Raw genomic sequence first — 17,684 nt, forward strand, 5'->3', positions numbered from 1 at the left:
ATTTGCATAGTGTTTTATTAACTTTAAAAAGTAAAATATGTGATTCATTTCTATTTTGTTTTTAACTACATTAATTGAGATAAAGCTAAAATATAATGCATGTTTGTCACCTTAGTGAACATTATTTTTGTTTTCTGTCTAAGCTGGATAATGCAGATGAACAAGCAGCCCAGATCAGACGTGAACTAGATGGACGTCTACAACTGGCAGAACAAATGGCGAAGGTAAGTGGCTTTCATGTACCAAAAATGTATCCTCGTATGAGAGTGAGCGGGAGGGTATAAATATGTGTTTCTAGCTTCTGATTCTAAAACTAAGCCAAAGATCATTTGAAACTATAACAGTTTGGAAGATGCGTTTCTTTCTGTCTCTCAGAGGTAAGGAGAAAGTAAACCTTTGAAAAGTCATATATTGTGTGATCCAGTTTTAGCATCATCAGCAAGTCCAGTGGTAAAATGAAAGGTAGATTACTTCTAAGTTTGGGATTATGTGTTTTCGAGCTGAAGAAAGCCATCTTTGCTATATAAAAGTGCATTATGCTATGCGTAGGGTTATAAGTGCTTATATCTTATAAAAAAATTATATCTTACTACATGCTATATACGATATACTTTTTAAGTATATATAATATACTTTCTATAGTCTAAGTCTACGTTGTTAATGGCTATATTAGCACTGCAGGTAACAAAGCTTTTGAGTGAGTCTTACAGATGAAATTATTGCTGATGAAGTAAATTAGAAATTATTTTTGTAAATTTTAGAAAGCCAAATATATGTTTCTCTCCTACAGCTTGTATCTTGTTTTAATGAACAAGATTATGTCCTCCTATATTAAATATCACAAGTGGAACTGTTATCATCCCCAGCCATACCTTATAAAATTTGGGGGCAAGAATCCTTTTTCACAGAAAGTCAACGAGTCTCAAGTTTCTTTAATCTTCTGTGAAGCCTGTGGTTATAATCGAAGTTGCACAATAGTCCTCTCTTAGCTCTGTTGCCTTTTTGCCTTTAGCTGCAAAACTTATCCAGTATTACAAGCATACATATATAAATATATAGTATGTCTACATGTATGTGGGCTTTTTAAAGAAAATTGCCTTTATTCTTTCTTTACCTGAATCATCACTTGAAAATTCTCAATCATCACTTGAAAATTCTCACTGTTCACACAGTGTCAGTTGCAGAATTTTGCACAGAATAAGGAACTCCATGTCTTATATGTTATATGCAAGTTAGAAATGAGAATTTTCATGTATATCTTTTAAACTATTTAAAATGTAGAAATTTTTGAGAGGGACTTTGATTGCTTTTATTGCTGGTCCTAATTCTAGCAGCTGTGAGAATTTTGAAGGTCATTAAAGCCTAAAGAACGAAAAGCTTTAAAATGAACTATGAATTCCTTCTCTCTTCTCAAAGCTCAAAAACAAAGAAAAATCTTTTTGTTGCTGGATTATGGATTCTAGAATCTTTCCTGATAGGGAAGCTGGCTTTCAATGATTATCTCCCTTTAAGAGAATTTTTAAACTGAAGTCTCAAAAGATCAGCACATCTAAAGAGAGATCTCTGCATTTAGTATTTTTTTAAGATCTCATTCATGATCCCCAGAATACATTACTTGCTGGTTTTGAGATAAAGGTTGTTAATTATGTACCAGAAGTTTATTTTGGGGGAGAAAAAAAAAATAGCCTACCTATTGGAGGCAAAAATCTTAGAAATATGTTGATTTAAGATAGTGTAAAATCACTGGGAATTTGTCCATCTGTTTCTTCATCTGACTAAATTTAAAATAATTGAAATTGTAATAATCGCATAAATGACCTAATGGGATTTTCTACTTATTATAGTTGATGGTATGCTATTCTAAGATAATTTTTATGTGATCTTATGAAGAGACTGGTCAATGCTGTTTGTCTTTGGGAACTGCACCAGGAAATCCACTTTAGCACCCTCAGATCTTAAGGCTTTTGTGTTTATCGCCCTGATCAGCTTCTCACACCTTTCCCTAGGGTTTTTATTTTAGAATATGTTGCAACATGTTGCAATTGCAGCCCCAAAAGTTCCAGTGTTGTCCTGAGGGATGTGGTCTTCTTTAGAAAGTTTGGGCTTTTCGGATCAGTGTAATTGCAGTCCTGTGCATCTGGACCAAAAAATACCGTTGTGAAAGAAAACATTCTATTCTTATTTTCATGCCTCTAAGTTATTTCAAATATTATATATCGTAGCAATTTGTAAGAAGTTGACTGTCTTAAAAAATAAAGGACAGCGGGAGAGAGTCTCAGAGTCTTTATAGAAGATTCTCACGTTATTTTCTTGAGAGATGTGGCTAATGACAGAGAGCTCCAGCTGTGAAGCAAACATTGAAGTTTTACAGGTGTCAAGTAAAGGCCTCCACTTACTCTGACAGTGCTGCATATCTTCCATTAGTGCTGCCTTAAATCATGGAAGATTATAGTCATAAAAAATACGTAGCAAAAGACACTGTAAAAAGCTTCCCCAACTTTTACTTTGGGTCAGTGGAGGTGGGAAGCCTCATAAAAAGAGGAAAAGATCTTTTAACAGTATAATTAAGTCTGTCATCTCTGTCTTCCATTTTGACGTAGTATTATTTGAATGGTCCTCACTGGATAAGGTATAGCTTGAAAAACACTGTAAAAGTTTTTTGGCGAGAGCACTCTAAGTGTTTTCCTCCTGTTTTTGGTGTCTAACTAGAAATAATGTACTTTTTTCCTTTTCATTTTGTAATACACTGGCTCTGTAATGCTAAAATGAATCAGACTACTAGACTCATTGAAAATGTTTTGGGTCATGCATTGAAAATGTTTTGGGTTAGCTTGCCTGATCATCATTATCCAAACAAAACTGACCCTAGAGGATTTAATATAAAACATCTTAAGATATTTCTCATAACAATTAATAATAAAAAATGGGTAGTTTAGGAGAGAGAAGCCTACCTTTACAGACTATAAGTAGGGAGTAGCGTTCTATATTTATATATAAAATATATATTTTGGAATAATTTATATTTTTGTTTAATTATGAGTGACGTTATTGTCCCAACTAGTCTTATATTCAACATCAGGCGAAAAAATGGGCATATGTATGCCTTTGTGTGTGTTAACGTGTGTATTACATGTACTCATGTGTTAAAAACACAGGATTTAAACACTATCATCTAACTACTACACTGGAAAAAAGTGAACTTTAAGTACTTGCTAATTTAGCATTACTTTCTAAACAAATGACCTATTATTCAAAATAAATAGTGATAGGAATTTAATGTTGTGGCTATAATTTAGCTGTTTAATGTTAAAAGCATGAATATGATTAACTTACTTTTAGTGGCAGGGAAATGGATGAAGTAACAAAATCATTATTGGACAATTCATTTTGTCAACTTATAAAATATTTGAAGGTAAAATTAAAAGTCTACTTAAAACTTTTGTAGGAGGAATATACAATATGTGCACAAATACTTGGCCTAGGCTTAAGGTTGAATGAATCTGTGGGGAAAGAGATTCCTTTTTACAGATGCCACTTTGTTTTTCTGAAATGTTCAAAAAGATATTCAGTCCAGTATATTTGAAGGATATGAGGGAAATCTCAAGTCAAATTGTATTTTTTATAGTCAAAATTAGCTGTGTAATATGACAAGATTGGCATTTGCTTACTGTTTTGAAGGGCTAAAAATAGATACTAGAATAAAGATTTTTATTTTTATAAACTATCTCTAAGTGACAGCAAATTAACAGAATGTATAATGTGGCATCATTAGTGTTTTTTTGTCCCTAACTTTTAAAATATATCTTCCAAGGAAAGAAAATTCCCCAAATTTGTAACAAGAGAAATGGAGAACATGTATATAGAAGAGTTGCGGTCTTCAGTGAATTTGCTTATGGCAAATCTGGAAAGTCTTCCCGTGTCTAAAGGTGGGCCAGAATTTAAACTGCAGAAGTTGAAGCGATCACAGAATTCTGCTTTCTTGGACATAGGAGATGAAAATGAGATTCAGCTATCAAAGTCTGACGTCGTCCTCTCATTCACGCTAGAGGTAATCACACATTTCACCTAACATTTGTTGACGGTTTATATGACTAGGATACCTATTTCTTGACACTTTTTTGTCATTAATATTTCCTTGGTTTTATGATTACTTCTATCGTTTTAATATTTTATGTTAAGCAAGTAAATTTTGCTCTCTGTCTTTGATAATTATGACTTAGAATGCAAACATATGATGGATTTTCCTCTTGCGTTAGTAGTTGCTTAAGGGTTCAAACAGCATTGTGGGCAGGTGAATTTCCCGCACAACTGTTGTAGCTCTAAACAAATTTCAGTGCATTAACCTCATGTTTACTGAGATTAAGCAGGAAAACTGACCTAGAGAGATTCAGTCCCAATCCATATAGAGCTCAACTGATTTCAAGAGGAAACCAAAAAATACAGCTAGCTGTTCACATATATCTGATTACAGATTCACAGCTTAGCTCTAATTCTGAAAATGCTCTTATCAGAAAATACTGATCTTGAGGAATAGTAAAATCAAGATAATGCCAGAGTGGGTATTTGTCAGTCAGAAGGTACCACATTTCTGTTATGCATTGGAAGAAGCTTCATTTTATTTAAAACATTGGATAATGCTTCAGAATACATATATTCTTTTCTAAGCAGTTTATAACCAAAAAAAGTTATATATATCTTTTAAACAATATATTTTCTTAAATGAACAGAGCATCTGTATTTTTAGTGTTTTAATTTTAAAAGTTTCCTTTGTCATCAATATACACTTATAATGACAAAAATACCAAGTACTACTATAGTAAGAGCGTTTAACTTACGGACATATATTGGACAGTGGAAGAAGTTTTAATCCTCTATGTAAGTATAATAGAGAATTGGTTTCTCCTACTGTATACAATTTTAATATTACTAGCTAATGCAAAAGCCCAACACCAGTTTTCAAAGAGTAGTACAATCCATCATTCTATGCACCAAAAGTATTAGTTCATCAAACATGCAAAACTGACTTCAGTGGCATTAGTGCTGAAGTGTATGAAACAAAGAAGAACTTTTATAACTTCTTTGCTAAATCCTGTGCAACTCCATCACCTGTGTCTTGTCCACCTAAAGCTGAATACAGAGTCGGGAATGATACTATAAATAACCGTAACAAAGAATAGTTTTGAAGCACATTAAAAAGTAATGCGTGCTTATGCCCTGCCATCTATTTCAGTTAAAATAATTTTGGTTGTTATATTTAATGTGGTGGAGAAAAACAAAATAAACAAACAAACAAACAAACCAAAGCACAATGAAAAATAAGTCATCAGAATTTGTCATGTATAGGGCAATTCGTGCTTTCTTGATGTGTGTTGGACATCAGAATGTGTTTACCCCCGCCATGTCCAAGTAGCATCCTGTAGTGTAAGACACCATAATCACTGAAATGTCCCTTTTTAAAAAAGGAAAAAAAAAGCCTAAAATCAGATTCAAGTGATTACTCAGTTCTTCTGCAATTTTTTTTTGGCTTGCTGTCTATGCTGCAACGTATCTGTGCCTTCTTGCAAAGCTTTGCACAATGGAAATGGATTGTGTGCAATAAGATGTCAAATCTATGCAGCTTTCAGGCAATTATAATAACTTCCATATCTCTTCCCACCCCAATTCTATCATGTCAGTCATTTGCAATAGGTTTGATTATCTCATCTCTCATGCTGGGTATAAACTAAAGTTTTGCTGGGAACAAAGAAGACAATAATGCCTGGTTTTGTCTCCCCTCCCCCCTTCCCTCCCCCCACTACTTTGCAGTGTTGTCTGGAGCTCTGTACATAATTTAGTTATGCAATATAATAGCTGTGTACATCTATCTTTCTTCTTCCTTTCCTTCATGTTCACATTGCAGCTGCACTCAGGTTAAAAGCAATTTTATGTTTAGTTTTCTGGGTTTTATCAGACTTTTCCTTCTGAAATAAGGACTTAATCTCTGAGTTACTTGCTCACTGTGGAAGCTAACACTTCTTTTATTTCTATTTATTTCTTATTTTCAGTCCCATAAAAAGTAGATTCTAGGCAGTACTGCCTTGTCTTTTCTAAGAATGATATTAATCTTTTGGGGAAATATATTTTCCTTTGGAATATCTACCTGCATCTACTCAAAACTAGTGCAAATGAATACCAGAAAAATGAATACCAGTCAGCTGTAGTGACTATATCAAAATCATTGCTCAGGCTAGAATTCCTTTTTGACTTGGATTATAAAATGTTTCACTCCAGCATTTAAAGGTTAGAAGAAGGCAGTTTTTCACTGCAGACTACTTTTTGGTATGGCTGGTGTAATCAATGGCAACTTTAATGTTTTTTGTCTGGTGAGGATCTCAAGAGAAAATTTTGTAGAGGACTTACGTGTGCATGTTTGTGTTGCATACACACATATAATACAATAGAGCTTTATGAGAATATATACACAAATAAGAACAATATAGGTTATCCATTATCAAGATAATCCTAACAGGACTAAAGCATTTAATTTAATTAAGACTAAACTATTTAATTTAATTTATGTGTTGGAAAGCAGAAAAGGTGGCCATAACCTTGCAAAGGACCTTGCAGTTTTCTCTTATGCACCCCTAAACTACTGCGTGCTTGTCTCATGAGCATAGGGATGATTAGAAAAATCCCTTCTGAGGGTTGCTGCACAGGTACATGAATGAACAGGAACTCTATGGCATCTTTAAACATTAGCCCCCAAAAATAAAATGAAAATTTCTTATGCTTTAGGGATTTCATGCTGCTACTGTGTGTCATTATTAAGGCAGAACAGCAAAGGATGTTAGTAACATTCATAAAGTTCTGGTGGGATTGGACCTTACTGCCTCTAAGATAAAAGCCACCCTCGTATGTAATCACTGCAAGCAACAATTACTATTTTTGAAAGTTGGATGTTTCATCAGATAGCCCATTTACAGAGCTTTGTAAAATGAATAAAGTATCAGAGTAGTAGCAGAAGATGCCTTTTAATCAGTTATATTCTTAAGCTGTTGGACAGCTTGAGAAAGAAAGACAAACAATATTTAGAAAGCTGTTTATCAGCTAATGAGCTAGTTAATCAGCTGATGACAATTTCCTTTGTAATTAAATGCATTTTTTCCCATTCCTAGAATCCAGAAATGCTAGCAAAAACAAATGTACTGTCCAATTAAATTGGAAACTCAAGGGAAAATATATCAGCATAAAAATGAATAAACATGAGGTCGGCATTCAACAAGGGTAATCATTTGACATGTAGAAAGGCAGTATAGGCAGTATGAGCTAGAAGGAGCTCTACTGCAGTCTTTCAGTGATCATTGATCACTTTTATAACTACTTGAAATCTTAGATCGCAAAAGATGGAAAAGAACAGAGATGATTACATCATTGTCCCTGAATTGCTGTTATTATCTACAACGAATAATAGGTGAGGTTGATAATTTATGGGTAATTTAAAAATGCTCTAAATGGCCAGTGGCTATCATCTCACTGTGATATCCAGCTCGGGCAGTTTTGCAAGGCATCTAACCATTACTATGGTGCTAAGTAGGAACAGGTGCTTGTTGACCTAAGAAACTGGTTACCTCTACTGAGACCAAAAGTAGTCATTATTTTTGTCACCTTTAAAATAAACAAGTAGTCTGTCTTTCACATTTAGTTCAGCTGAGGATAGTTTCTGCAGGTTAAATGGACTACATTTTTCCTAGATTCTTCCTATAGGCCCAAATGGGGCTGAAAAGGAAAGCAGTTTTTCTGAAGCAAGCTGGAAAACCTGATTCTTTTCAAATCTTCTCTGAATTAGAAACATCTGAAGTGTAAAAATTCCAATAATTTCACACTGTGTCAAACTTCAATGTTTATAAAAGGCAGAGAGCACTTGAAGTTAGACTGCATTTGGCTCTTTTGAGATATAATTGAGTAGCTCAGAGGAGCTGAAAAACTATGGGATCTGCCAAGCTCAAAATTTCCCTGGTGAGAACATTTCTCAGCCAGGACACAGCTGTGAGAGATGGCTTTTTTCCTTCTTCTCTTCCCCCTCTCCCTCATATGCGCACTGAACTTGACTGCAAGGAGTGTGCTGGGAGAAGGAAAAGGGTGGGCGGTGGGGAAGAAATTACAGCAGCTGATGGCAAGGCTCTGACCTGTCTTTTGCTCAGGACAACACAAATCATTTCTGAGATTCAAAGGTTGCAATCTCTACCTCACAGCACCAGTTTTTTTCAGCGCATTCAGATCCGTTAACATCCAGATACTGAGTTCACTGAGCATAGGAGAGAGACACTCCTTTATAACAGGGAAGCGTGTTCATCAAATAACATAAGATCTGAGAAAATTGTATAATTGTGTATTTTCTTCACAAATTATTATATCTTCCAGAACCTGTCTGTGAATTTTGACAAATTAAGTATATTGAGACTTTTAGACTGAAGCATATATTCTTTACATGTCATAAAATGCCCGATGGAACTATTAGCATTTGAATTATGATTGCAGTGAGTTTTCAGATGTTGTCTCAGTAGAAACAGAGCATAACTTTCCATTCTTAGTGTATGTTGCTGAAATTAAAAAAAGAAGGCAAAACTAAAATTCTTCTGTGTCTGTGAAGATTTGTGTGAGTTTTTTTCTTTTCTTTTTTTTTCTCCCTCTCTTGTGTGGAGCTTATTACTGCAATATCTGTGCTATGTAATGTTTTCTGAAATGAGATGGACAAATTATTTGCTTTCTTTTTTGCAGATTGTTATAATGGAAGTGCAGGGTTTAAAGTCAGTAGCTCCCAATCGGATTGTTTACTGCACGATGGAAGTGGAAGGCGGGGAGAAGCTTCAGACAGACCAAGCAGAAGCTTCCAGGCCGCAGTAAGCTATTCTGTCACTTTATACAGGCACCTTTTTCTTTCATATCATGGGAGAATCTAATTTAATATCTGTACACTTCTTACGGTTAATTTAGGACTAAGGTGTAGGAAGTTTGTCTTGGGACATTAACTTAAATTCTTGCTGGGAAATTAAAATAGAAATTATAGTTAGTTATGATGAATTAAGTATGATGTGTGAATGCTGTCCAAATAAATGGCACTGAATGTATATGTGAGGAAAGGAATTAGAGACTGCGGCATCGTGGTTTTTTCTGAATCCTCTGAAAATACAAACCTTTCAACGGATGTTAGCCTGAGGTGATTTTGTGTATTGTAGGTTAACATGAAGGTGGCCTCATGGAGTGTAACTTGTACAATTGGTGAAAAATCAATACTCAGTAATCAATCTTGACAAAACTTACTCACCTGCTGAGCCTATTTCATTTTAAATTATAGGATCCACTTCTTTCAATTAATTTTTGAAGGAGGCAGTCAGCAAACTGACTCAGAGGGGAAAATATCATGTCATCTGTGGTTGAACCAGTCAGAGTGGCACAGATGAAGAAAATTAAGTGGTTTTTTTTTTACTTGATTTGTTTGACCTACACGCTGACTTCAGACACTTTTCCCTCTGTTAAAATGTCATTTGGAATCTGTAGATAACTTTCCAGATAGTGTGTTAGGGTTTTACTGGCACCATGGTGTGCCTCACGAAAAACAATTTAAAAATTGGAGTTGCTGTGATATCTGAGAGGACATCTTAAACTGAGCTGGGATGTTAGCTTCTATTACTTTCAGAACACAAATACCAACTCCTATTAGGTAAAATAATAAGCAGAGTTTTACGTGCTTCTTTTGCGTGTGGGTATGGAGAGGAGGGCAGGAAGTCCGGATGTAATAAACTTTCTCCTAGTCATGTAGGACAATTCCTTGACAAATAAGCCAGCAGCCAAGTATAATAACGTATTCAGACCAGCCTTGCAGATTTCTAAGTAGGTGGGACAAGCTGTAAAATTCATTTATCACAGTCCCTGGATGTGTTCCTTCTGGGCATTGGAATGCTCAATCTTAAAATTTGCATGTTGTACGTGAAACATATGAACAGAGATTTCGAGAAGAACTTTTGAAGGCAATGGTAACATAAAAGACATACATGTTAAAAATGTATGCATAAAAGGTATACGCATCACAGTAAGATCATAATTGTGTATGCAGCATTCGGTGCTCATATTTTGACCTGTATTCAGGCATTCTCGGACGGCTCAGGATCACATGCAAGTTGCAAGGCCTCGTCTGGGAGGGCACTTCTCCAAGTCGCGCTTTCTCTTCTAGCTTAGAGTTGCTCTCGCACTGTTCTCTGCAGTCATTGCCTAACCTTTACCACAATCAAGATTCCCTTTCTTCTGAAGTGGTATCTCTTTTTTCCTCCCTCTTGAACTTGTTATTTTCTGTTTTAAAGGCTTGATTATCATTGGTATCAATGGTGTTGGTCTGCAAACCTCCCTCTCTCTAAATCAACTAAAATAAACAAATTCTCAGATCTCAGGCAAAATCATTTTCGTTCCTGTAAATGGTTCTTAGATGTTAAGGATTTCTTCATTTATCTGTAGCTATTTCCAGATATGGTGGACAAAACATGGAAGGGATCTTTGTCAGTTCATGGTTGACTCATTACATACTGAGGGCTGCAGTTCAAGGTAAAGGCCGTAAAGCCAGTCAGAATGTATCTACTGTATACATGTATAGATACATCCCGTAAAAGCTAATGACAGGTGTGTTGATTTTCATACCTATCAAAGTAGAAACTTTATGAAAAGGAAGTTCCACAGTAGGTGAAATCAAGACAAGAGCAACCAGAGTATTTGTAGGAAAAGGGGTATATAAGTGATGTTGTATGAATAAAATTCATATGTATTCGTATGAAAAAAAATTATGCATTATTTGAAATGGGATGATTGAGAGATGCCTGAACTGTACACTGGAAGTAGAGGAATGGGAATTACCAGTGCTGTAGACCTGCTCCTCTGCAAAACAGGGTGACTGTGAAGGGCACAGCTGATAGAGATGGTGCTAAAATCTATTTAGTTTTTCTGCTCTTCTCAATCATACTATGTTCCGTTTGTGGCAAGTGCAATTATGAGACATGGGTATGATTATGAGCATATATATAGATGTAGTTTGAGGCAATGGAGGAGAATATTCAATTAGACAAGCATGAAATTAACAAATTATGGGCAAACAGTAAAGAAGATGGAGGAAGCTGCCTGTGGAATGAAAGATCCTTTATTCTACACAGTCTAATTTTTATGTTAGAGCCAAATCAGGTCTTCCTGATGATAGCAGTACTGCTTTTATTGGTTGGTGACAGAGAGATTTGGGAGGGCTTGGTAGAGTTAATCAAATAATTGCACTGGTGAAATTCTAGGACGTATTATTATAGGTTGGGAGAGTTCACCAAGTTTCAGGAGACTGTAAGGTGTCTCTCTCTCTGTCTCTGTCTCCCCTGTCCCAGCACGTTTCCAATGCTTCTAAAATTTTTCTTTTATGACCAATGCATCTCTCCCAAGGTAATGGAAGGGCCAGTAACTGGTTCGAGGGAGTATGGGAAGTGGCTTTCTGCTCCTGTTAGTAGTGGCATTACTGCTGGGAAGAGAGCTGCCTCCTTGTGCCTTCAGTCCTTTGGCAGTAATGGACAAAGTCAAAGACCGGCTGGGCCAAAGCAGCCAGTCCGTCTTTTCTCTGATACAGGCAAACACAAGCTGTCTGACACGTAGCCTAGAGCGTACTTCACCTGCTGCTGGAGCTTGCTTCTTACTGGGATAATTTTCTTTACTCACATTCTGGTATCAAGGAAACTAAACTAATGAGGCTGCAGAAGGAAACACGGAACTCACTGAAAAAAAAAAACCCAGAGAGTTAAGAACTGCAGCTCAGCTCAACTCTTTAAATCACTAGCAGGAACAAATCTCAGATAAATGAGAACATAATTTCAGATTTTATATAAGACGTGCAGCTAGAAAAGGGTAACAAAGCTCTCATACTAAGAGTGGAATGAAGCAGAGATGAAAAATGAATGACTACCATCAGCCTGGGGAGACTGCTAGCAAGAGCTCCAAATCATGTGCTTGTCACAGGCATTTTCTGTAGTTGGCTTTATAGTTTTGAACCGATAGATGCAATTGTTAAGAGAAGAAGTACAGTGTTTCTGCCTATTATTTTCATCTGTGGAGCTCAGTGTGTGAAGTTCAATGCTACTACTCGGTCAGAAGTTTCAGAAGCTTTGGCAGAAGTAGAAAAGTAGATTTTCAGACTAATGCTTTAAAATGGAGTGCAAGCCAATGTGACCTTAGTGTGGAGATTAATGGAAGTGTGATTCAAGTAGAGACTTAATTCAGGATTCATCGACTATTCCAAAATACTGAATATTTTACTCAATGATTTTTATTAACATGCATTTAAGTTTTCCTTTGAATCTCCGAATGCTTCCATGAGAATAATAAGGAAATTAGGAAAGCTTTTCCTTCTGAAAGGGGAAAGATCCAGTCAGAGCCCAAGAGAAAAGAAAACACTTTTATTCTGACAGTTTACCATTAAGAAATACTTTGTGATTTCTTATTGCTTATAACACCTGTCCATTTTCTGTCTGCTTGAAAAATAATCTTATGAGTTTATATTAAAGTGCTTCATACAATTGTATTCTTCCTTTACAATCTCAGGGAAGCTCTGCTTATATGTATGTTACCGAGTATTTAGTGGTCATTCTAAAGTACAGATGCTGTAACACAATATAGTTCAATTGAGGTGAAGTCTTGCAGTTTTACAGAAGGATCAATTATACAGCTTCTCATGCAAAACCTATTAAAATTTTATTACTGCCTCTGAAATGTTTCTGCATTCCTTCCAACTGTTTCCTGCCTTTTAGCCCTGCAGAAAAGCCCTCCAACATAGACTGTGACCTTTCCTGCCAGAGATCAGTAAGCAGAGCCTTTAGAGGAACCCCTTCAGTTGTATGAAGCTCTGTGTAACTTTGTCGCTGTAACACCACAGGAGGTCATCTTGCAAAATCCAGTGCTAATTTCATTTTTCAGATATTACTGATGTTGCTTATTTTTTGGTCTTGTGGAGACTGATGTCCACATATTTTCTTATCATTAATTTCATTCATTCTGATGTTTAATAATGTGGATCCTTGAAAGTGTCATCTTTTGGATGTGTAATCATGCATAAAGATAAAAGTATATGATTGGCTTTTGGGAATATGTTATCTTTTCAGTATATTTAATACTAGAAGTGATATTCTATTGTCAGATACGTATGAAATGTAAAAAGATCAGATCTTGTATAATGAGAAAATTTTAATGCAACCAGAATATTCTTCATGTAAACAAGACAAATAGATAATAATTTCTGCCTGCAGTGATATATAAATCTTATAAAAAAGGTTTATTATATATTAGAAGCATATGAAGAAAGCATGATTAAATATCTGACCAGAGGGAGCAGGGAGTCTCAGTCAAGACCTCACAAATAAAGCTAATACTTCTTGCTTTATTTTTATTCAGTACTCTACCACCATTAATTCCATAAACTATCTGAAGGGTGGCAGTTGGTACTTGTGGATACACAGTTAAAAATTACTTGGCAAAAATTTTATATAAGAGTTAAAAAAAAAGAAATAGCCTAATGTTTTTAATTTAGAACTTCCTGAGATGACATGCTTGCTCATGGGGAAAAAAATATATTTTTTTTTAGTATAACCTTTTGATAATATGGCATAAGATGGAATTTCTGGAGACAAAAAGGGTAGACAGCATTAATAACCTGTGACAATAATGTTCCAGGCATGAGTTAGTTTTATTTCTTTATCATGATCCCTACAGCCTTCTAGTTTTTATTTTTAATTAAGAGAGACATAGAGATGATGATACCCACAACCATCATCTAACTTTTGTGCTTGCAGGAGAGAGGTGTGCAGCATGTAAGGAAAAGGAAAGGCACACCTCTATTTTGTTTCACCTGTTATTGATCTGTGTCTCATTCAGCTGCACAAATGGGATTAATTTCAGTCAGTAATAGTTCAGCTATCCCATTACTGTTCATTAATCATTACCTATGCTATTTCTCATGACTCCTTTACTCTTGCACTGGAGGAAAGGCAGAATGGAAAAGTTGTGCCTGCCCCATATTGCTTTAAGTCTAGAGATTAAACTAGAGACTGAAGATAGGAAGAAACTAGGAACAGAGAAACACAAATAAATTGTTAGACAAGATTTACTGATCCGATGGGCAGTGGTCATAATGGTCTGTTGCTGGCAACCCCCCTAACTCACACCTAAGGGTGTATTTGTTTTTCAGGTGTTTTTTTGGGGGGTGCCTGTTTGTTAAAATGAATATCCTTGCACATGAGATTTTTAAAGAGGGATAATGAGACTGCAGTTTTATAGTGCCTGATCTAACTGTGCCTAGCTTGTTTTCATACATTTTCTTTTATATCTTCTGAGGACAAATTCTCTTTAGGATTCAGCTTCTAAAACAGTTTCTTTTTTTTTCCTTTTCTTTTCTTTTCCTTTTTGATGGGTTTCACCTATTCTTTTGGCTGTTACCTATGGAATTTGTTTAGTTACAGGTAAGGGCAGCTAGGTGATCCAGAGGTGACCTTGCAGGTGATCCTCAAGTGGAATTGTTCAGCATGCTATGGTGCAGAATCTCTTGGCATCCAAACTTACTTTCTTTAAGGCATAGATATGTTTTATGCATCATTTTAGGAAATTCACAGAAGTGATGCTGTATGTAAAAGAACGGCTGAGCAGTGCTTCTGGTAAGGTTATTTCAAGGGCCTTAGAGACATAATTTATGTTATCCAGGTAAAGATGAAATAGGGTATACAGTTGTTCCAGTAATTTCAGCATTTCTGAGCTGGCCTCTTCATGTTTCTACCTGAGGAATTCTCCTTTATTTCTCCATTTCTGACAGTGTTGCTGCTCTAGAAGCAGCTTTCATCAGCACATTTCCAAGCATGGGTACAAAGAGCAGTGTGGTGCCAGCTCTTTCCTGTGTTTTCTGCAGTTGTCTCCTGTTTGGAACTGCAGTGACATGAGAGTAGAATTTCTCGCTTCTAACTTTCAAATTATATGAAGTAGGAATGTACATTTGAACTGGTTCAAATTCACCTGCTTAATTCACCAGCTCAGATTAGACATCTACAGAAGGCAGAAATAAATTGTACCCTAAACATATGCTTTTCTTTCTACTGGTTGTAAAGGGAATGCAGATGACTAACTCAGGTGCAATGTCTCTGTTGTACGCATCTAAACTGGGTGAGATGAATCTCACACATTACTAATTTAAAACATCTCCAATGTTTATTATTAAATTTTAATAACCACTTTTGGCTGTAAAACAATCTTTGAACCCTTTTCCTTATGGTTAATCAGAACAAAGAAAAAGGTGTTTTAAAGTGCTCTGCTCTGCATTTTGTTTTCTCCAGAGAAGGACTGAGTTTTGTATTCACGTTAGTTCTTCCAAGTTCTGAGCTCTTTGAAATAATTGCACTCCATGGGGCTCTGTTTCCCTGGAGTCTTGCTCCTCTGTCATAGTGCCCACAGATCTTTACATGTAGGAAATTAAGGTACAAAAAGATCTGGATGCTAAATTTTAGGTATTTTGCATTATACATCATTAAATTTATTCATTGCACATCTCTAGGTGACTTCAGTTGTCTGTGTGTTTCTGTAAATCAGACTTATCCATATCGGAAGCTTCATGTGAAAATAGCTAAGGTCAAACAGTTGATTTGTAAAGGCTGCCTTATGTGACTTTCCCAGCATTACACAGAAACTTTGTGGCACAAGCAGTCCGGTTCAACAGGGAAGAATCTGACAAATTTATTCAGTGACTTACCTATTGATTTCCTACTAATTCTTGGACACTGGTACAATGCAAATTTTCTTTAAATCCTTACTCAACCTATAAGTCATACTTCACTGATGCATTGCTGCAGAACAGTAAGGAAGGTGCAGGGTTGTCTCTGTGTGTGGCCTGAATTCTTCATCAATGTGACATGAAATATCACCTAATAAAATTATGTGGAGTTATGATGCTGCAGGGCAATGTTTTAAGTTGAAGCCGTACTTGTTTCTGTTGAACTAAAATTACCTCATTTTAAAGATACAGGAAAGCAGTGAAGTAACATGACTAAAATGAGCTCATACATTTACATAGATTTATTATATTTATCTGTAATATTGACTTACTTAGAAAATAATTATAATTTATGTCACAATTGAACGTTGATGTGAACAATATAGAAAACATGGCCAAGGTGACCAGTCTTTTTAAATAAATATTTTGGAATTTTAGGAAAGTCAATGGGATAAAGATTATGACAGGAAACAAAGTGTGTCTACTTTCATAAACTAGGTTTGGCTGAGTTGTATAATGATTATTATTTGCACCAAGATTCATCCTTATATTTTCAATAGATAAATTCCATCATGACTTTCATTTTGTACTATTTTAGAAAGTCATTCTTCTTTGCATTGTCCTGACTGGGGAAATTCACAGAGTAGGTATCGAAGAAATTACCTTTTAAAAATTAGATGATACCATATATGCCTGTCCAGTATCCAGCTGTGAAGAGGAAAAAAAAATTGCCAGGAGGAAATTATCTGATGTTTTCTTGGCTCTGCAAAGAAAAAATACACTTTTATTGCAGCCTCTGTTCTGGATTAATGATGGAAGAGTTTCACAAAAGGGATATGGATTCAGCTGAGAATTTACATGACAATTTTATACAGTTATTCTTGACATCTGATCAGTTGCTTGCTCCTTTAGAGAAAGGAAATAATAGCTAATCAGCTCAAGTATAAAGAGCAGTATGATATCCCCAAGAAAAAGATACGGGACTGAAATAGTCTGAAATAAATAAGTTTCTGTGCTATGTTCTGTTACTGATTGCTATTTTATATTGTCTAAGAGATTTCCCCCCCTCTCTTATTACAAAGAAATATTCGTCTTCTACAGGCTTTAACATTAAAAGATATTTGAAACTTGACTGGATAATAACCTGAATAATCTGATCTAATTGGCCTTGCTTTGAGCAAGCGTTGAACTAGATGACCTCCAGAGGTTCCTTCCAACCTAAATTTTGCTATGATTCTACAGTTAACCCCCAAAATATTTTCTACATCCTATCTACATAAGGAATTTGTGAAAAACACTATTGTGAGAAGGGAATATTTACAGATCTAGGCCACAAGTGTAGCGTTGTGGAATGGAATAATTGGGGTGAGAGTAGGAAGGAGCTAATTAAAATTGGTTGTAATCTCTACTCTATTTGGGTAGTGAGCAATACAGATAATCCTTCTCCTGGCAGAGCATGTTATTTTTCTTCCTTCTTCTCTGTAGACTTTTTGATTGTTTTGGCTAATTGCTGGTGGTTCCTCAATTTGCTTCTATGTTCTGGGCATGTTAATAAAGTGACTGAAAGCAACCAGAATTTCTGCCCCAGCATGGTGGTTGCACTTCTGAAGACTGGTGCTTTCATAGACTATGTTCTGCTGCAGGACTTAGGTCCCAGACAGGAAGCCAGTAAGATGAGGCTTTTGTGATTAGTAGGTTCTCTGTTCAGAGTTTAAGTCCCTGGTATATTAACCCTCCTCATATAGTGTCATTTATGGATAGTGTGTAATTCCCAGAAATGTTTCTTTTTTGATACAATAATAGGTGATGTATCCTGTTTTTCTAATTGGCAGATTACTTTGTCTTCCAACTTCTTTGTCCCAAACCATTTCACAGCTTCTCTAAA

General features: G+C 35.6%; 1 protein-coding gene across 10 annotated transcripts in view; it reads left to right on the top strand.

The window, feature by feature from the left end:
• The window catches only part of CADPS2 (calcium dependent secretion activator 2), a 326,801-nt gene that overhangs the window by 131,750 nt on the left and 177,367 nt on the right, over window positions 1–17,684 (top strand). For all 10 annotated transcript variants that reach the window (XM_064506973.1, XM_064506953.1, XM_064506939.1 and 7 more), the window contains exons 4-6: window positions 144–224; window positions 3,812–4,048; window positions 8,758–8,879. In XM_064506973.1, the coding sequence (XP_064363043.1) occupies window positions 144–224; window positions 3,812–4,048; window positions 8,758–8,879 (440 nt within the window). The remainder of the gene's footprint in view (window positions 1–143; window positions 225–3,811; window positions 4,049–8,757; window positions 8,880–17,684) is intronic.

Source organism: Dromaius novaehollandiae, chromosome 1, assembly GCF_036370855.1.
Source record: "Dromaius novaehollandiae isolate bDroNov1 chromosome 1, bDroNov1.hap1, whole genome shotgun sequence".
Taxonomy (NCBI): domain Eukaryota; kingdom Metazoa; phylum Chordata; class Aves; order Casuariiformes; family Dromaiidae; genus Dromaius; species Dromaius novaehollandiae.